The sequence below is a fragment of the Oncorhynchus mykiss genome, chromosome 12, assembly GCF_057628025.1.
Source record: "Oncorhynchus mykiss isolate SJ-2025 chromosome 12, ASM5762802v1, whole genome shotgun sequence".
NCBI classification, from domain to species: Eukaryota; Metazoa; Chordata; class Actinopteri; order Salmoniformes; family Salmonidae; genus Oncorhynchus; species Oncorhynchus mykiss.
Genome location: NC_143033.1, coordinates 55491217 through 55508478, shown reverse-complemented (window position 1 = coordinate 55508478; position 17262 = coordinate 55491217). Strand labels below are relative to the sequence as shown.

The window sequence follows — 17262 nt, the reverse complement described above, 5'->3', positions numbered from 1 at the left end:
CCAATGTTGTTCACATTAATTCTACTTTAACTGATACCAATGTTGTTCACATTAATTCTACTTTAACTGATACCAATGTTGTTCATGTGAATACTACTTTAACTGATACCAATGTTGTTCACATTAATTCTACTTTAACTGATACCAATGTTGTTCATGTGAATGCTACTTTAACTGATACCAATGTTGTTCACATGAAAGCTACGGTTCTATTTGTCAGCGCTCCTCTACCAGTATATGTGAACGCTCGTCTAACTGTGTTCTCCTGTGGCAGGAGATTATTCTGAAGCGGGCGGCGGACATAGCAGAGGCTCTCTACAATGTTCCCAGGAACCACAACCAACTGAGCGGCCTGGGCAATAGCTCCGTCCACGCAGGCATGATGGGGGTCAACTCCTTCCCTGGCCAGCTGGCCGTCAATGTGTCCGAGTCCTCCCAGGGAGCCAATCAGGGTGAGGGGGCGGGTCGATACGGGTGTGGCGCTATCGTCATAGAAACCGGTAACTGAAAAGCAATGTAGTCACTGTGAAGTTATCTGTGAAGTTACATTTTTACGTCTTTCTTTGATTGAACAAGGTGACTGATCTGTCTTTGTTCTGTCTCTGTCGGTCTGTCTGTGTAGGTTTCAGTCGGAACACGAGCAGCGTGTCTCCACATGGCTATGTGCCCAGCTCCACCCCCCAGCAGACTAACTACAGCTCTGTGACCACCAGCATGAACGGCTATGGCAACACTGTCATGTCCAACCTGGGAGGATCCCCCAGCTTCCTCAACGGCAGCGCTGCCAACTCGCCCTACGCCAGTGAGTCCCACGCTAGCTCTTCTACTCACCCACACCCAGCTCACAGCCGCCTTCACCCACCTCCATCCATCCAGTCAGCCGACCCATCCACACCCAGCTCACAGCCGCCTTCACCCACCTCCATCCATCCGGTCAGCCGACCCACCCACACCCAGCTCTCACACTCACCCACCCACACTCAGCTCACCCACATTATCACCCACAATTCACTGCAGAGCTCCCCCTATTGACCTGACTGCTACTGTAAATGCATGACACCCCCATTCCTCCCTGTGACTCTAATTTAATCCAGTGGTGTGTGTGTCTGTCTGAAGAGCTGTACAGTATGGGTTCTGGTCTGTAGTCCAGTGGTCTGTCTGAAGAGCTGTACAGTATGGGTTCTGGTCTGTAGTCCAGTGGTCTGTCTGAAGAGCTGTACAGTATGGGTTCTGGTCTGTAGTCCAGTGGTCTGTCTGAAGAGCTGTACAGTATGGGTTCTGGTCTGTAGTCCAGTGGTCTGTCTGAAGAGCTGTACAGTATGGGTTCTGGTCTGTAGTCCAGTGGCCTGTCTGAAGAGCTGTACAGTATGGGTTCTGGTCTGTAGTCCAGTGGCCTGTCTGAAGAGCTGTACAGTATGGGTTCTGGTCTGTAGTCCAGTGGTCTGTCTGAAGAGCTGTACAGTATGGGTTCTGGTCTGTAGTCCAGTGGTCTGTCTGAAGAGCTGTACAGTATGGGTTCTGGTCTGTAGTCCAGTGGTCTGTCTGAAGAGCTGTACAGTATGGGTTCTGGTCTGTAGTCCAGTGGTCTGTCTGAAGAGCTGTACAGTATGGGTTCTGGTCTGTAGTCCAGTGGTCTGTCTGAAGAGCTGTACAGTATGGGCTCTGGTCTGTAGTCCAGTGGTCTGTCTGAAGAGCTGTACAGTATGGGTTCTGGTCTGTAGTCCAGTGGTCTGTCTGAAGAGCTGTACAGTATGGGTTCTGGTCTGTAGTCCAGTGGTCTGTCTGAAGAGCTGTACAGTATGGGTTCTGGTCTGTAGTCCAGTGGCCTGTCTGAAGAGCTGTACAGTATGGGTTCTGGTCTGTAGTCCAGTGGCCTGTCTGAAGAGCTGTACAGTATGGGTTCTGGTCTGTAGTCCAGTGGTCTGTCTGAAGAGCTGTACAGTATGGGTTCTGGTCTGTAGTCCAGTGGTCTGTCTGAAGAGCTGTACAGTATGGGTTCTGGTCTGTAGTCCAGTGGCCTGTCTGAAGAGCTGTACAGTATGGGTTCTGGTCTGTGGTCCAGTGGTCTGTCTGAAGAGCTGTACAGTATGGGTTCTGGTCTGTAGTCCAGTGGTCTGTCTGAAGAGCTGTACAGTATGGGTTCTGGTCTGTAGTCCAGTGGTCTGTCTGAAGAGCTGTACAGTATGGGTTCTGGTCTGTAGTCCAGTGGTCTGTCTGAAGAGCTGTACAGTATGGGTTCTGGTCTGTAGTCCAGTGGTCTGTCTGAAGAGCTGTACAGTATGGGTTCTGGTCTGTAGTCCAGTGGTCTGTCTGAAGAGCTGTACAGTATGGGTTCTGGTCTGTAGTCCAGTGGTCTGTCTGAAGAGCTGTACAGTATGGGCTCTGGTCTGTAGTCCAGTGGTCTGTCTGAAGTGCTGTACAGTATGGGTTCTGGTCTGTAGTCCAGTGGTCTGTCTGAAGAGCTGTACAGTATGGGTTCTGGTCTGTAGTCCAGTGGCCTGTCTGAAGAGCTGTACAGTATGGGTTCTGGTCTGTAGTCCAGTGGTCTGTCTGAAGAGCTGTACAGTATGGGCTCTGGTCTGTAGTCCAGTGGTCTGTCTGAAGAGCTGTACAGTATGGGTTCTGGTCTGTAGTCCAGTGGTCTGTCTGAAGAGCTGTACAGTATGGGTTCTGGTCTGTAGTCCAGTGGTCTGTCTGAAGAGCTGTACAGTATGGGTTCTGGTCTGTAGTCCAGTGGCCTGTCTGAAGAGCTGTACAGTATGGGTTCTGGTCTGTAGTCCAGTGGTCTGTCTGAAGAGCTGTACAGTATGGGTTCTGGTCTGTAGTCCAGTGGCCTGTCTGAAGAGCTGTACAGTATGGGCTCTGGTCTGTAGTCCAGTGGTCTGTCTGAAGAGCTGTACAGTATGGGTTCTGGTCTGTAGTCCAGTGGCCTGTCTGAAGAGCTGTACAGTATGGGCTCTGGTCTGTAGTCCAGTGGTCTGTCTGAAGAGCTGTACAGTATGGGTTCTGGTCTGTAGTCCAGTGGCCTGTCTGAAGAGCTGTACAGTATGGGTTCTGGTCTGTAGTCCAGTGGTCTGTCTGAAGAGCTGTACAGTATGGGTTCTGGTCTGTAGTCCAGTGGCCTGTCTGAAGAGCTGTACAGTATGGGCTCTGGTCTGTAGTCCAGTGGTCTGTCTGAAGAGCTGTACAGTATGGGTTCTGGTCTGTAGTCCAGTGGTCTGTCTGAAGAGCTGTACAGTATGGGTTCTGGTCTGTAGTCCAGTGGCCTGCCTAAGGGGCTGCACATTACTATACAGAGTTCTAGTCTTTGAGGAGTGATGAGAGGAGTGGGAGTTTTCTTTCCCCATTTGTTTGTTTATGAGACAGCGGTGCGTGTGACAGTGAAGCCTTCAGATCTATGGCTATTTCCCTATGGGGCTTTCTGCCTGGCAGTCTCCCAGCAATGGAGCCTGTCTTGAACAACTCTTTAAAACCAGTCCTATCCTCTAATCCTCTTTCATCTGACAGCCATACTTCCACACTGTTGTTGTTCTTCTGCTAATTCTTAATTGACTACCCTTTTCCAATTAGGAAAACACAGAGGGAGAGGGTTGGAGAGAGAGGCAGAAAGAGAAATGGGTGATTGTTTTTTGGGGGGGTCTAACGATAGTGGGAGGAGGGAGGGTGGGTGCCAGTTGCAAAGGCTTGTGTTTGAGGACAGTTTGGCATGGATCTAAGAACCGACACCCACAGATTTCTTTCAGGGAGAGGAATCAACACTGCGATATCGACTAGCTATATGAGACTAAGAGCACTCAATAGTTAGGAGGTGAAACCATGCTGGAATGTTCTGGCTTGTGGAGGACTGCCGGCCTCTCTCCTTAGCAATGTGTGTCCTTCCATCGGATTGCCCTGAAATTAGATTGAGAGCCACTGTGGTATTGCCTGTTTGCAACGCCTGACTGGCCGTATCACAGCTCCTTTCTAGGCCGGCCACAGAATTAAAGACTGTTAATTAAATCAATAAACTAATTGGAGGGGTAACAATTCAATTTCACCACTTTGGTCCCCAGGATGTTAACAAGTATTTTAAAAGGTTGGCTGACTCCATTAGACACTTCCAATCAATCCACAAGCCTGGGCTCTGTGCTTCCAATTTTCATTAATTGATTAGTTAGGACTTGATAAATGGATTGTGCCATTGTTACAAGGTTCTGCTTGGATGGAGCTATAAACCTATTTAAATGGTGCAATAACAAGAATCACTTCCAATGAAGTGTAACCAGTAGGAAAAACATTAAAGAGCAATGAATGTTGAATTCAAATGGTTGTCTAAGTGTGCTAACATTGAATTGTTAACTGCCTAGGAGACCACTGCTAGGTGGATTGGGAAAATACTTGATCGATAGCTATTAATTTGTTAGAATGAACTTGAATATAAATTCCTCTCATTTGAGACTCCCTCGCATACTTATGGAGTTGTATTCTCTCTTGTGTACTCGATAAGTTCTAAATCCCACATGGTGAAATTAACCTCTTGCTATGCCCCTTCTCTCTCTGTCTTTGTCTGTCTGTCTCTCTCTTTCTCTCTCCATCTCCCTTTCCTCTCTCCTCCCCCTCCCCCATCTCTCTCTCCCTCTCTCCCTCCCTCCCCCCATCCCTTCAGTCGTTCCCTCCAGCCCCAACATGGCGTCCTCCACCAGCCTGCCCTCTAACTGTAGCAGCTCTTCCGGGATCTTTTCCTTCTCCCCTGCCAACATGGTGTCGGCCGTCAAGCAGAAGAGCGCCTTCGCTCCCGTGGTGCGACCCCAGACCTCACCCCCACCCACCTGCACCAGCACCAATGGCAACGGTCTCCAAGGTGAGCCCCTCACCCAGTCGGAGACATTGTGTTCTTTCCGGGCCAGTCCGTGACGCTCTCTAACCAACCTCTCCGTCCCCAATATCCCCTGTCATTCCTCCTCCTCCCATCCTCTAACACATTGTTTTCTCTTTCTCTCCTCCCCTCTCCTCTCCTTCCCTATCTTCCCCTCTTTCTTTGCGCTCCCTCCCTCAGATCAGTCTTTTGTGGACTCTAGCAAGTACTCCACAGCCAGCTCGCTGCAGGGCCTGGCCTTCTCCTGAAGTATGTTACTCTCTCTTGCATGCACCCATCCACCCCTCTACTCCTCTATCTCATTAACCATCCATCTATCCATCCACTCCTCCATCCAGCCATCTACCCATCCATTCAGCCATTACATGAACATTAACCATCCTCATACTGCAGCTGTATATGTTGAGGAGAGAGAGGATGCATTTTGCTCTGTGCTTTTGTTTATCCAAGGGTATTTGGCAGAGTCGGCATATTACTCACAAGTTTGTCCTTTTTTATTTGGCTTGAATGTTTTTGTGGTTGTCCCTAGCTTCCTGTGTGTGAATGGGGAGAAAGGGTAAGGATGTTTGGGGAGAGGGCAGGGCAGGATGTAGCTGTGTGGGTGTGGGAATACAGAGCCGACAGGACACACTGCTGTCTTCAACAGACCTCATACATAGATACAGGAAGTATCTTCCCGAGCGCAACATTAGTTGCGGAGACCCATAGGGTCCTGCAGGGCTGCAAGCATCGAGCAACAACCTTACTGTAACACAATGCGAATGGATATCTCACCATTTACATGAACCTTTTGTTTATTAAATAAACCATCCAAGCCATGAGTGGATAATCAGTACAGGAGGATTGTGTTGGAGAAGATCTGTTTAACCATAGCGTATGTAGTGTTATGCTATGACAAGAGATCCACCAGCCTACCAGGAGCTGAGACACCAGGAGTACAACCTCATTGCTTCAACAGCCTGTAGTGTAGTGTAGTGTAGTGTAGTGTACTTACCAGGAGCTGAGACACCAGGAGTACAACCTCATTGCTTCAACAGCCTGTAGTGTAGTGTAGTGTAGTGTAGTGGAGTGGAGTGGAGTGGAGTGGAGTGTACATACCAGAAGCGGGGACACCAGGAATACAACCTAATTTATTCAACAGCCTGTAGTGTAGTGTAGTGTAGTGTAGTTACCAGGAGCTGGGACACTAGGAGTGCACTCATTTCTTCAACAGCCTGTAGTGTAGTGTAGTGTAGTGTAGTGTAGTGTAGTTACCAGGAGCTGGGACACTAGGAGTGCACTCATTTCTTCAACATCCTGTAGTGTAGTGTAGTGTAGTGTAGTGTAGTGTAGTGTAGTGTAGTGTACTTACACAGAGTCTCTCTTGCTCTCTTTCTGCTGTTTGTCAGACAGGCTCTTCTCTCTGATCAAACCCTCCCACTATGCTGGGAAATGATCAACAATGACAGCTGTTGGGCTCTGTTGACAATCGATACTGTCGCTATTTCCATTGACATACACACACCGACAGTGTGCGTGTGTGTGTGCTTGCATGCCTGTGTGTGTGTTACACTATGGCAGATCAAAGCAGAGTTGAAGCACTGTCATATACGATGTTCTGTCAGCGAGAAGCGGTATCTAAATCCAAGCTCCTTCTCTCCCAGTTCTGTGTCAGTTGTGTGTCACAATATGACACAACTGACACGGAAGTGCCAGAAAATACCACATGCTGCCATGGTTCCTCTGCAGTCAAGCGCATTATCAGCAGGATTTGCTGAGAAGTATTATGCTTTCCATGTAAATCAGATTGTTCTAAGATTAGTAAACCAACTCTGCACTCTTAGAAAAAAAGCGTTCCAAAAGGGTTCTTTGGCGATCCCCATAGGAGAACCCGTTTTGGTTCCTGGTAGAACCCTTTTGTGTTCCCTCCGTAAAAGGGGATCTAGATCTAACTCCAACCAAAAAAGGTTATCTTTTGCACTTCTTTTTCCTAGAGTGCACTTATTCAAAGGGTTCTCCTATGGGGACAGCTGAAGAAACCCTTAAGGTTTGATTCAAAGATAATTTTGTTAACCTGACATACGAATGTCAAATGATTTTGTTGTGTATGTTACACTCGTGATTTTGGTTAAGGACTTACTGTGTTTTATTGAATGAGCTTACACAGGGTGTGTGTGTGTGTGTGTGTGTGTGTGTGTGTGTGTGTGTGTGTGTGTGTGTGTGTGTGTGTGTGTGTGTGTGTGTGTGTGTGTGTGTGTGTGTGTGTGTGTGTGTGTGTGTGTGTGTGTGTGTGTGCGCGTGACTGTTTCTGCCTCTCTTGATTCCATCAGCAGTAGTTTGAGAGCACAACGCCTGCAGAAAAACACCCAGCGTCCTCTTTTGTGTTTGTCAGCAGTTGTAGAACTAACGTCAAGTTAAATTTGCAGCAATAAGCATTTCTCCCCCACTTTAAGGAACATAGCTTAGAGGACCTCCTCCGTCCTGTCCCACTACACTGGATATGTTAGGCCATGTTATACTCCACTCATGGCATAACCACATCTTATCATTCCCTTACCATGCACTCAAATACAATCCCTATCCCTGGGAATGATTGAAGATGATGGAGTTTCTTGTTTATTCTAGTCTAAAATGTATTACATATATATATATATATATATATATATATATATATATATATATATATATACACATATATATATATACACATATATATATATATATACACATATATATATATACACATATATATATATATATATATACACACATATATATATGTATATATATATATACACATATATATATATATACACATATATATTTATACACATATATATATATATATATATACACAAATATATATATATATATATATATATATACACATATATATATACACATATATATATACAGTAGATACATACAAGATGTTGAATGACTTTCAACCCCTCCCAGCCATGTGTAGTATAGCGTTGTGTAGTATTGTGCCTGGTATGTCGTCACTGCACTGCGTTCTGTAGTCACACTTGGTCTGATTTGGAGCCCTCATTAAGCATAGCTCTGTTCCTCACATGTTGACACGGATCCCCATGCAGCCGTTTGAAGCTGCCGGGGATGATGCAATACGTCACAAACACAATGAGCCTCAGCGCATGCAAACAATTAAGAGGCAGTTTTTCTGACAGCACTAATCAAGCGTTTCAAGTGTCCCATTTGTGCCAATTTCCAATTTGGCGGGGCTGTGAAAAGATAGAAATGATTTATCCCTTGTTTGAAACCATATTTGAGTCATAGTTTCATAGGCCATAGTTTGTTATGCAGATGTGTGAACAGATTGCTTTATTTAAGAGGAATCATTATGTGAGGAAAACATTGGGCAATTGTTTATGCATTAACCGACTCTACCCCCTCCCTCCTCCACCCAACAGTGATTCCTGGAATGATCGTTCCTCCCATGTAAGCGGTGCGTGTGTGTGAGGTGAGGAGAAGGACACACACACCCAGACATGGATCTCAGCATGTACATAAGGCTCCGGTTTAGGACTGGATCGTCAGTCCTGCATTGAAGGAATGGAACCCGTAACTCAGGCCCTTTTTAAAAGGAATCACATTTGAACAAAAAAGAAGACGAAGAAAAAAAAACAGAGAAAAAAACCCAGAGAATTTGCAACAACCTCTTTTGAATTTGTACACCTTGTTGACACTTTTTAAGAGGGAAGGCCAGGCCACAGATTACCCAGAAAGCCCACCTAAAAAAAAAACATTATTTATTTTGGAGAGGATTGACTCTTTCTTTTATTTTAGTGCATCGTTTGTGTTTTACCTTTGTGCGAAAAATACATATTTCCCATATTTCAAAATGTAATACACACTATTAGAGGGATTTTATTTTATTTATGAATCTAAAAAAAAAAGATAAATGAAGAAAATGTTTGTGAAGGATAAAACAACGTGTTGAAAGTGAGCGGCAGAGAACCTCCAGTTGAATAGTGAAGACTGAATTAGATTCATACAATAACAGTATGCTGGAGACTATGCCACATGCCCTAACTAACCCTAAGGCACAGAAAGACACATACATGATAGGTAGCACAAGCTAACTATGCACCATTGCAGAAACTCTCTGCTTTCGAGTTTTTTTGGGGCCACCGCAAACAGCCCATACACATTTCTCTCCCTCTCATGCCAAGCAGAGACTGCCATCGCCACGACTAGCGCTTTCACTCATCTCCACAGAAAGCAAGTGATTTATCCATGATGACACATAACCAGCCATTCACCCCATGTTGGCTGTGAGTGCACCGATCGTGTCCAAGCACCTAGGTGGTTGTCAGAGATAGAGAGCAGAGCCTGAACCTGCCCTGGATGCCAACAGTGTCTCTACTGTATGGACTCTGGACCGCTAACTTGCTGTGGAGCCGCTCAGCCAAGTCCCATAACTGTACATCAGAACCCCTTTTGTTAAAGTGTGCTCTCTCTCTCTCTCTCTCTCTCTGCCATCCATCACGAAATCTCAATGAAGGAAACCATACATTTTTAAAGGGTGTTGCCATTTCACTTTTGCTATATCGTGTGAATTAAAATTTTGTATTATTATAGTTGTTCTGTTTGTTATGCTCTCACCATGAAACTGTGATCATGGGCCGGCCATTAAAAATGTGCTTCTTATTCCACCATGTTACCGTACAACAGTTTAGGATCTGAGAAACGGAATACTGGGAGACACTTTATAGACAGACTAAATGAGTCAACAGTGAGGTGTGTAGTGGTGTCCCAGCTGCCATGGTGATCAATGGAATAGCCAGCACTGTAAAAGTTACCGACTCCTCAGATGCCTAGCAAATATCTGAATCCAACCTTTTCAATTTTTTATTTTTTTTTGCTTCCTTGTGTGATGTGTGTTTTTTGTATATAGTAATACATTTGTTAGTCTTTGTGATTTTTCTTTTTTTTTGCCAAAGTCATTGTTTAAGATATATTTATACATTTAAAGAAGTCTTAAGGCAGCTTTACAATATAGTGTCACGGATGTCATGTTTACTACATACTCAAAATGATCTCATCAACTTTAGCTCGGAGATTTCTGATAGTAAAAAGGGATATACAGTATGTAAAATATCCATATAAATAATGTATGTATCTCCTGAATTTGTACATTGCTTCTTCGTCATCCTTCATGTGTATGTTTGCATTTTGTGACAGTACCGATCTGTTTTGATTTGGTTGTCTACCATGTTCCATGTTTAAATGTCATTTTGATACATTTCATTGGTATGTTTTTTTTTGTTTTTTGTTTTTGTTTTAAGCCATACTTTCATTTCTAATTCCATCCACCCTAAAGCCATTGTCTATTTTTGTATAATTTGTTAGTTAATGAAAATGTTGCTGTTTTTGTTTTGTCTTGATATTGGATTTGTTTTATCACATGGTAAAAGTAGCATATTATTCTTATAGTATTTAGTTATATAGGTTTTGAGAGTATATAAGTATATCATATAAATATCTTTTTTGCTTAGATTTTTTGGCTTTCAGAACAACTGATACTGTTTAAAAACAAACAATATGCATGGGTTTTCTCCTCCTAGCGATGCATTTGTGTGCTAAAAGCAGGAAGACCATTTTTGGCAAAAAATATGAAAAAACTCCCCCCGCCCCCCCAAATTTCGCTTCCATCTTATTTTCCCTTTCCCCTCTGTTGTCTCACCAAAATCTGAACCAGCAGTTTAGATGCCTTAACAATGCAAAGCCACAGCCGTCAGTGTAGAGTAGAGACCCCACCAGTGCTCTGCTAACATACTTCAAAATGGGTGCAACAAGCAAAATATATAGAGGGGGTAGCACAAGTGGAGTTGTTCCTTATCCTGGAGCCCTAAGGAATGTTTACCTGTTTTCCCTGTCACAGTGAGCGCTCGGCACGGCAAGGCAGAGAGAGTGGCAGGTAGTAAGAGAAGAGGAGAGCTGTAGCATAGAGAGGAAGAGGAGGGAGGGAGGGAGGCAAGGTGGTGGATGGGGCTGGCTGGCTGATGGGGGGAGGACACTGTGATGAGATGACTGAGAAGAGAAGGGAGGATAAATATTTAATGTGTTGAGCAGCTGGAGGGGTAAGGAGTGGTGGAGGAGAGGAGGAGAGGAGTGAGGTGCACTGCAATACTCATTTGAAGCCAAGCCTCCCCTTCATATTCCTCTCTCATATACACAGCTAGGGGTGGGTTGATGGTGAAGCCATATTCTATCTACTGTTTGATTCTGTTTGAGAAAGGCTATGGTACAACAACAGATCTGATGATGAACAGTTTTAAATGACAGCACAATAATCTGTACACACAAGTCATTTTACACCCTTGCTTTGACAATTGCTACTGCCCTCTTCTGACTCTCCCCCTTTTCTCTTCCCCTCCCTTTATATACAAATTGAGCCACCTGTTTATCTCTGACATGGGTCATATGACCACTCTTTGTAGTCTTTTGTGTGTGTGTGCGTGCGTGCGTGCGTGTGTGCGTGCGTGCGTGTGCGCGTGTGTGTGTTCGCGCTAACAGTCCTCTGAAAGAGAACGTGGCTTTTTAATTTAATTGCTGACGGATATTTTTTTTAAGTGACTTTGTAGGAGGGGGAGAATTTAAACTGAGGATTCTGAGGATGAGGGAGTCTCTTGTAAAATGCACTTGTGTAATGATGAGTTCAGCTTGTATGCATTGTGACTCAGTTCTCCTGTCTTTCGGGTACAGGGACAGATACGTTTGAGGTTTACTGTGTCACCGCCCAGCCAAGAGTATAGAGCCATCCCTGTCAGGGAGGTGGCCACCTGGTCAACGAAATGAATGAAATTGTTCTCTGAATCCTATTGTCACCCTTTTGAACCCATCTCTCCATTTCTCTTACCAAGCCTTGTCTTTGACTGGACACACAGAGCAGTTATATATTGATGGACAAGGAAAAGAGAAAATGAAACTACTGTAAAGATGATCTCCTTCTTTTTTTTTTTTTTTGGATTAACTTTGAACTGTAAAATAACTTTTCAACTTTCACAATATTTAATTAAAGTTCCCTCTTGTCTGTGAAACGGTTGATGTTCTTGTTGTCTTTGTGAAGCTGTTTTGTCTTGGTAACATTTTGTTGCATTTCCCAGTGACGTGATATACTGGGGCACCAACACACTCTACAAACTCAAAAAACGCACACACTATACAAGCTCGTTCCTGGACCCGCAACACGGCGAGATTTGAGTGTCCACGATTTCATTACACACCCACTGTCACAGCGCCATTATAAACTCAGCCATGCCAAGCCAAAATCATATGGCATTGCACAGGATTTATCCCATGTTCAAGTCGTACTGGATGGGTTTGAAAGCAGGGCAATGCCCGGGTATGACGTCATCAAAGCAGTGAACCTGAATGGCCCAATCAAATCAGAGTGGAGGTCTGCCCATCTCTCATCTAGATCACAAATGAAAGGGTTCCTCCCCTCTGGATCAGACTCCTGCTTTAATTAGTTAATTAATTAATGTATTACAGCCTAATGGAATGGTGAATATGCCCAGCTAGTTCCCTTTAACATATTAATGATGGCTTCCTAAGTTATTAATTGATATGCGCTTTGCATGTAATTGATTCATCATTTGCATTTACGGTCCTCAGCGGAAATGAAGTGTCTTTTTTCATTGTGCTCTTTTAATTTGAGCCACTCGGATATGATTAGCTTGTAAAACGCTCGTTCTGCTGACCTCACACGGTTCCCCGGCCGTGCGGAGCATCACGGGGTTCTGAATACGAGGGGGAAAAGGACCCGAGATGGTCCTGGAACTGTGATTTTTGGATCGTCTGTCTGTGTGCCGTGGAGCTAGCTACCACATCAAGCACATTTCACAAGCCCTGTGATGTTCTGCGATTTTCATCACACTGCCAATTGCGTGGTCATAGACACCGAATGGAGACGCTCACATAATGGAAAGCGTTAGTGAAGTGCCAGGCGCTTCAGACGTCACGACGAGTTTGCTTTCGCAAACAATGCTCAGTGAGGAAGGCCTTCTTCATTAGACAGATGTGCCCTGCTCCGGGTTATTGATCAGCCAGGCTGCAGGCGGAGACTGTGTGTGTGTGTGTGTGTGTGTGTGTGTGTGTGTGTGTGTGTGTGTGCGCGCTCGTGCGTGTGTGCGGAGGTGTATGGGAAGGTTATTTTCCTATTCCTAAGCCTCAAGGCCTGATCAAAGCAGAGCGAGCCACAGATGTCTTATTGACATCAATGAGTTTAAGTCCCATGACACATGTGCTCTCTCATATTGAGTTAATTTATCACACTGAATTTAGGGACACTTGAAGTCACAATGAATATAGGAATACACACACAAACACGTTGTATCCACATCGGATGCATGCACACACTCCGTCTCTGAAGCGTAGTAGATGAGTGTGTGGCGACGGTAGTGGGGATAAGTGACAGGGCTCAAGACATCCATTAGCTAATGGATCTCTGAGAGAAGAGAAACCTCCTCCCTCTCTCTCTCTGTCTCTCTCTGTCTCCCTCTGTCTCCCTCCTCTCCTCCCTGCCACACATCACACCCCCACTGCACTTAACCCCACCGGGCTCATCCCCTCCCTCCCTCTCCACGTCTCTCCCCTCCCTCCTCTCTCCCCCTCCCTCTATCAGGCTGTCAGGGGTTGGATTGGGTGGGGGGGTGGGGTCCTGCCCTCTTCCTAATGCAGGCGTGTGATTGATAGATGACTAAGTGAAGATATAATTTAGCAATCAGGGCTGCTGAGCTATTTATCCTGGCTGACAAGGGGGCCGTTAAGCACAGAGCATGCTTGACCTGTGCCTGTGAGGAGGCTGTCGCGGGGTAATGAGAGGGAGGAGGCCTGCATATGATACACTTACCGCTGCCATTCAATTCATACACACTCTGCACCAGACAAGGTGCACTGGTGGGCCTCGGATCAGTAGTCTAACCATGCTTTCAGTGTGTATGACAGTTCTTTCTCTCTCACCCCCTTTCTTTTCTTCTATTCCTCCTCTTTCTTGATGATAGTGTGGGACTATGGTTTGTGATATGCCATGACATTCAGAGGACCATAAGGATGATAGGAGCATCTGTTACTGAAGTTGTGTCCCAGAGGCTGGGAATTCACCGGTGTCAAGTTAGGGGTCAAAGTTCAGAGGTGATGGTGAAATATTAATCCCCCGAGAAAATCTCCCACGACAACAGGTGTGTTTCAGTCTTCCATAGTTACCTGTCCTCTTTTTATGATAGATATAAAATACAAACATGTACAAACTTTTTAAATGTATAATGTATTTGATCCAGACATATTTATCTGGTCAGTTCACCAAAGGAAGGCAGATTCTTCAGATCTGGGATGGACTAATTACCGGAATCTGTGTCATCCCCCCATTCAAGGAAAATGTCATTCAATGTTGCTCAGTGACCTCTCACCTTTTAGGTCAAATGTTATCCTGCAGGTCACGGTTGTCCACTGCAGCAGAACAATTCTACTCCCAGGTAGGTCACCACGTAACACTACAGCCTTTGTGTTCTGTCGAGAGGTCAGGAGTAACTAACCAAGTGTGTAGTGGTGCTGGGCCCCTAACTAGACAATGGGGTCAGGAGAAATACTGAAGGACAAAGTTGTCATTGTCTAACATTACTGGGAACTTTGTTGCTTCTCTATGGGGTTTCTTCTCTTTGTTCCTGCTTTTCTACATGCTACCCCCGGCATGTTGTGTAACAAACCGTTACACAGGATAATCCATACGCCTTGATCACTGATGCTCAACAATTGTGTTTACTGGCAGTTTATTTGCATGTTTAGACATGCAGCGCGGCGAACCTATTATTGTACTGTATACCTTGTACATCCTCACCTGCCTCCCACCCTGCCACCATCCTCCTCTATCCATAGTGTGGATCTCATTATGGAGGCAGTTTGCAGCACTGATGTTGCCGTGTCCCTGGTCTATTCATTATTCATACATCAACAGACTGAGTCTGGCCAGACCCACAGAGATAAAGGCTGGGGAGGAAGGAGGGATGACTGGCGAAGAGGAGGGATGAGTGGAGGAGAGGAGGAAGGCAGGCAGGCCTGCTCCAACGCTGCAGTCTCTTCCTGGAGAGCAAAGCTTTCAGGTAATTCTCTGAGATCAAGAGACGCTGCACACAGGAACCCCCCCCCTGCGCCTCTCTGGGCTAAATAAATAAATAAATATTCTCTACTGATGCTCTTTTTACGGCAGACGATAAAGGAAATGGACTGAAAGACAGCCTTAGAACTGAAAACACAAGGTCCCGGTGGGGATGGAGAATGGAAGGGGAGAGAAGAAGGGTTGGGAGAGAGAGGGGGGGGGGGTAGAGGGAGAGAGAGGGGGGGGTAGAGGGAGAGAGAGAGAGAGAGAGAGAGAGCGAGAGAGAGAGAGAGAGAAAGAGATAAAGTTTGGGAGGGGAAAAAGGGGAAAGGAGAGTGGGAGGAGGGAGAGGAAGAAAGTCCTTGCAGCTGGTGAAGAGGAGAGGGGCTAGATGATACTGGAGATCTTAGAGTGTTGGTGGGAGGGGTACGTGAGAGACAAAAGGGGCACAGGTGGAGGTGATATGTCACACCACCACCAACACCCCCCAAAAAAAGACGTGTGGGTGGTTGATTTAACCTCTCGTCGCTCCTACTATTTTAGCCTCCGGTTTTGAGCAGGTGAAAGACATCAGCACACTGTATGATGCCTAGGTCGACAACGTCGTCACAAATCTAGGAACAGCTCCATGGCTAACTACTAGCGTCACTGCTAAATGAATCTCTTGAGAAGAGTTATGGAATATTAGAATCACGTTTTTTTCCCCCAAAACGTTATATCCATCACTTTTTTACATTTCATTGTTTTTTCAATAGAAATGTTCTACGAATAGATTTTTAGATGTATATGATTATTTCTTGTCTTTTTTTGCTAAACGCTGTATGTCCAATCTTTAGCTTGAATGGAATATTTGTATTCTGTATATTTGACTGTGATATGTGGTTGTCTCACCTAGCTATGTTAATAAGATGAATGCACTTGATGTAAGTCGCTCTTGATAAGAGCATCTGCTAAATCTTTACATGACATAGACTGACCAGGGGAATCCAGATGAAAGCTATGATCCCCTATTGATGCCACTTGTTAAATCCACTTCAATCAGTGTAGATGAAGGGAAGGAGACTGGTTAAAGAAGGTTAAGAATTTGTTCTTAACTGACCTAGTTAAATGAAGGTTAAATCAAATAAATAAATATTTACATAAGTATTCAGTATTCAGACCCTTTGCTATGAGACTCAGGTGCCTCCTGTTTCCATTGATCATCCTTGAGGTGTTTTTACAACTTGATTGGAGTCCACCTGTGGTAAATTAAATTGATTGGACATGATTTGGAAAGGCACACACCTGTCTATATAAGGTCCCGCAGTTGACAGTGCATTCCAGAGCAAACACCAAACCATGAGGTAGAAGAAATTGTCTGTCAAGCTCAGAGACAGGATTGTGTCCAGGCAGATCTGGGGAAGGGTACCAAAAAATGTCTGCAGCATTGAAGGTCCCCAAGAACACAGTGGCCTCCGTCATTCTTAAATGGAATACATTTGGAACCATCAAGACTTTTCCTAGAGCTGTCCGCCTGGCCAAACTGAGCAATCTTGGGAGAAGGGCCTTGGTCAGGGAGGTGACCAAGAATCCAATAGTCACTCTGAGATGGGAGAACCTTCCAGAAGGACATCTTTGGAAACATGGCACCATCTATATGGTGAAGCATGGTGGTGGCAGCATCTCCAGAGTTCCTCTGTGGAGATGGGAGAACCTTGCAGAAGGATATCCATTGCTGCAGCACTCTGCCAATTAAGCATTTATGGTAGAGTGACCAGACGGTGACCACTCCTCAGTAAAAGGCACAGGACAGCCTGCTTGCAGTTTGCCAAAAGGCACATAAAAGACTCTCAGACCATGAGAAACAAGATTATCTGGTCTGATGAAACCAAGATTGAACTCTTTGGCCTGAATGCCCAGTGTCACGTCTGGAGGAAACCTGGCACCATCCCTACTGTGAAGCATGGTGGTAGCAGCATCATGCTGTGGGACTGTTTTTCAGTGGCAGGGACTGGGAGACTAGTCAGGGTTGAGGGAAAGATGAACTGTGAAAAGTACAGCGAAAACCTGCTCCAGAGCTCTCAGGACCTCAGACTGTGGCGAAAGTTCACCTTCCAACGGGACAATGACCCTAAGCACACAGCCAAGACAATTCAGGACAAGTCGGGACAAGTCTCTGAATGTCTTTGAGTGGCCCAGCCAGAGCCCGGACTTGAACACGATCGAACATCTCTGGAGAGACCTTAAAATATAGCTGTGCAGCGACGCTCCCTATTTAACCTGGCAGAGCTTGAGAGGATGTGCAGAGAAGAATAGGAGAAACTCCCCA

At 45.2% G+C, this 17262-nt stretch overlaps 1 protein-coding gene across 21 annotated transcripts in view; it reads left to right on the top strand.

Annotated features, from left to right (window-relative positions):
• Positions 1-11898, top strand: part of LOC110537788 (transcription factor COE1-A) — a 150368-nt gene extending 138470 nt beyond the window's left edge. For 3 of the 21 annotated variants that reach the window (XM_090192791.1, XM_090192789.1, XM_090192788.1), the window contains exons 13-17: positions 290-452; positions 623-802; positions 4646-4840; positions 5036-5104; positions 8266-11898. In XM_090192791.1, the coding sequence (XP_090048917.1) occupies positions 290-452; positions 623-802; positions 4646-4840; positions 5036-5103 (606 nt within the window). In that variant the 3' untranslated portion in view covers position 5104; positions 8266-11898. Of the gene's footprint in view, positions 1-274; positions 501-622; positions 803-4645; positions 4841-5035; positions 5105-8265 lie in introns of all 21 variants that reach the window. The other 18 variants (XM_036937817.2, XM_036937815.2, XM_036937814.2 and 15 more) reach the window with 7 other exon arrangements.
• Positions 11899-17262: the final 5364 nt, after the last annotated feature.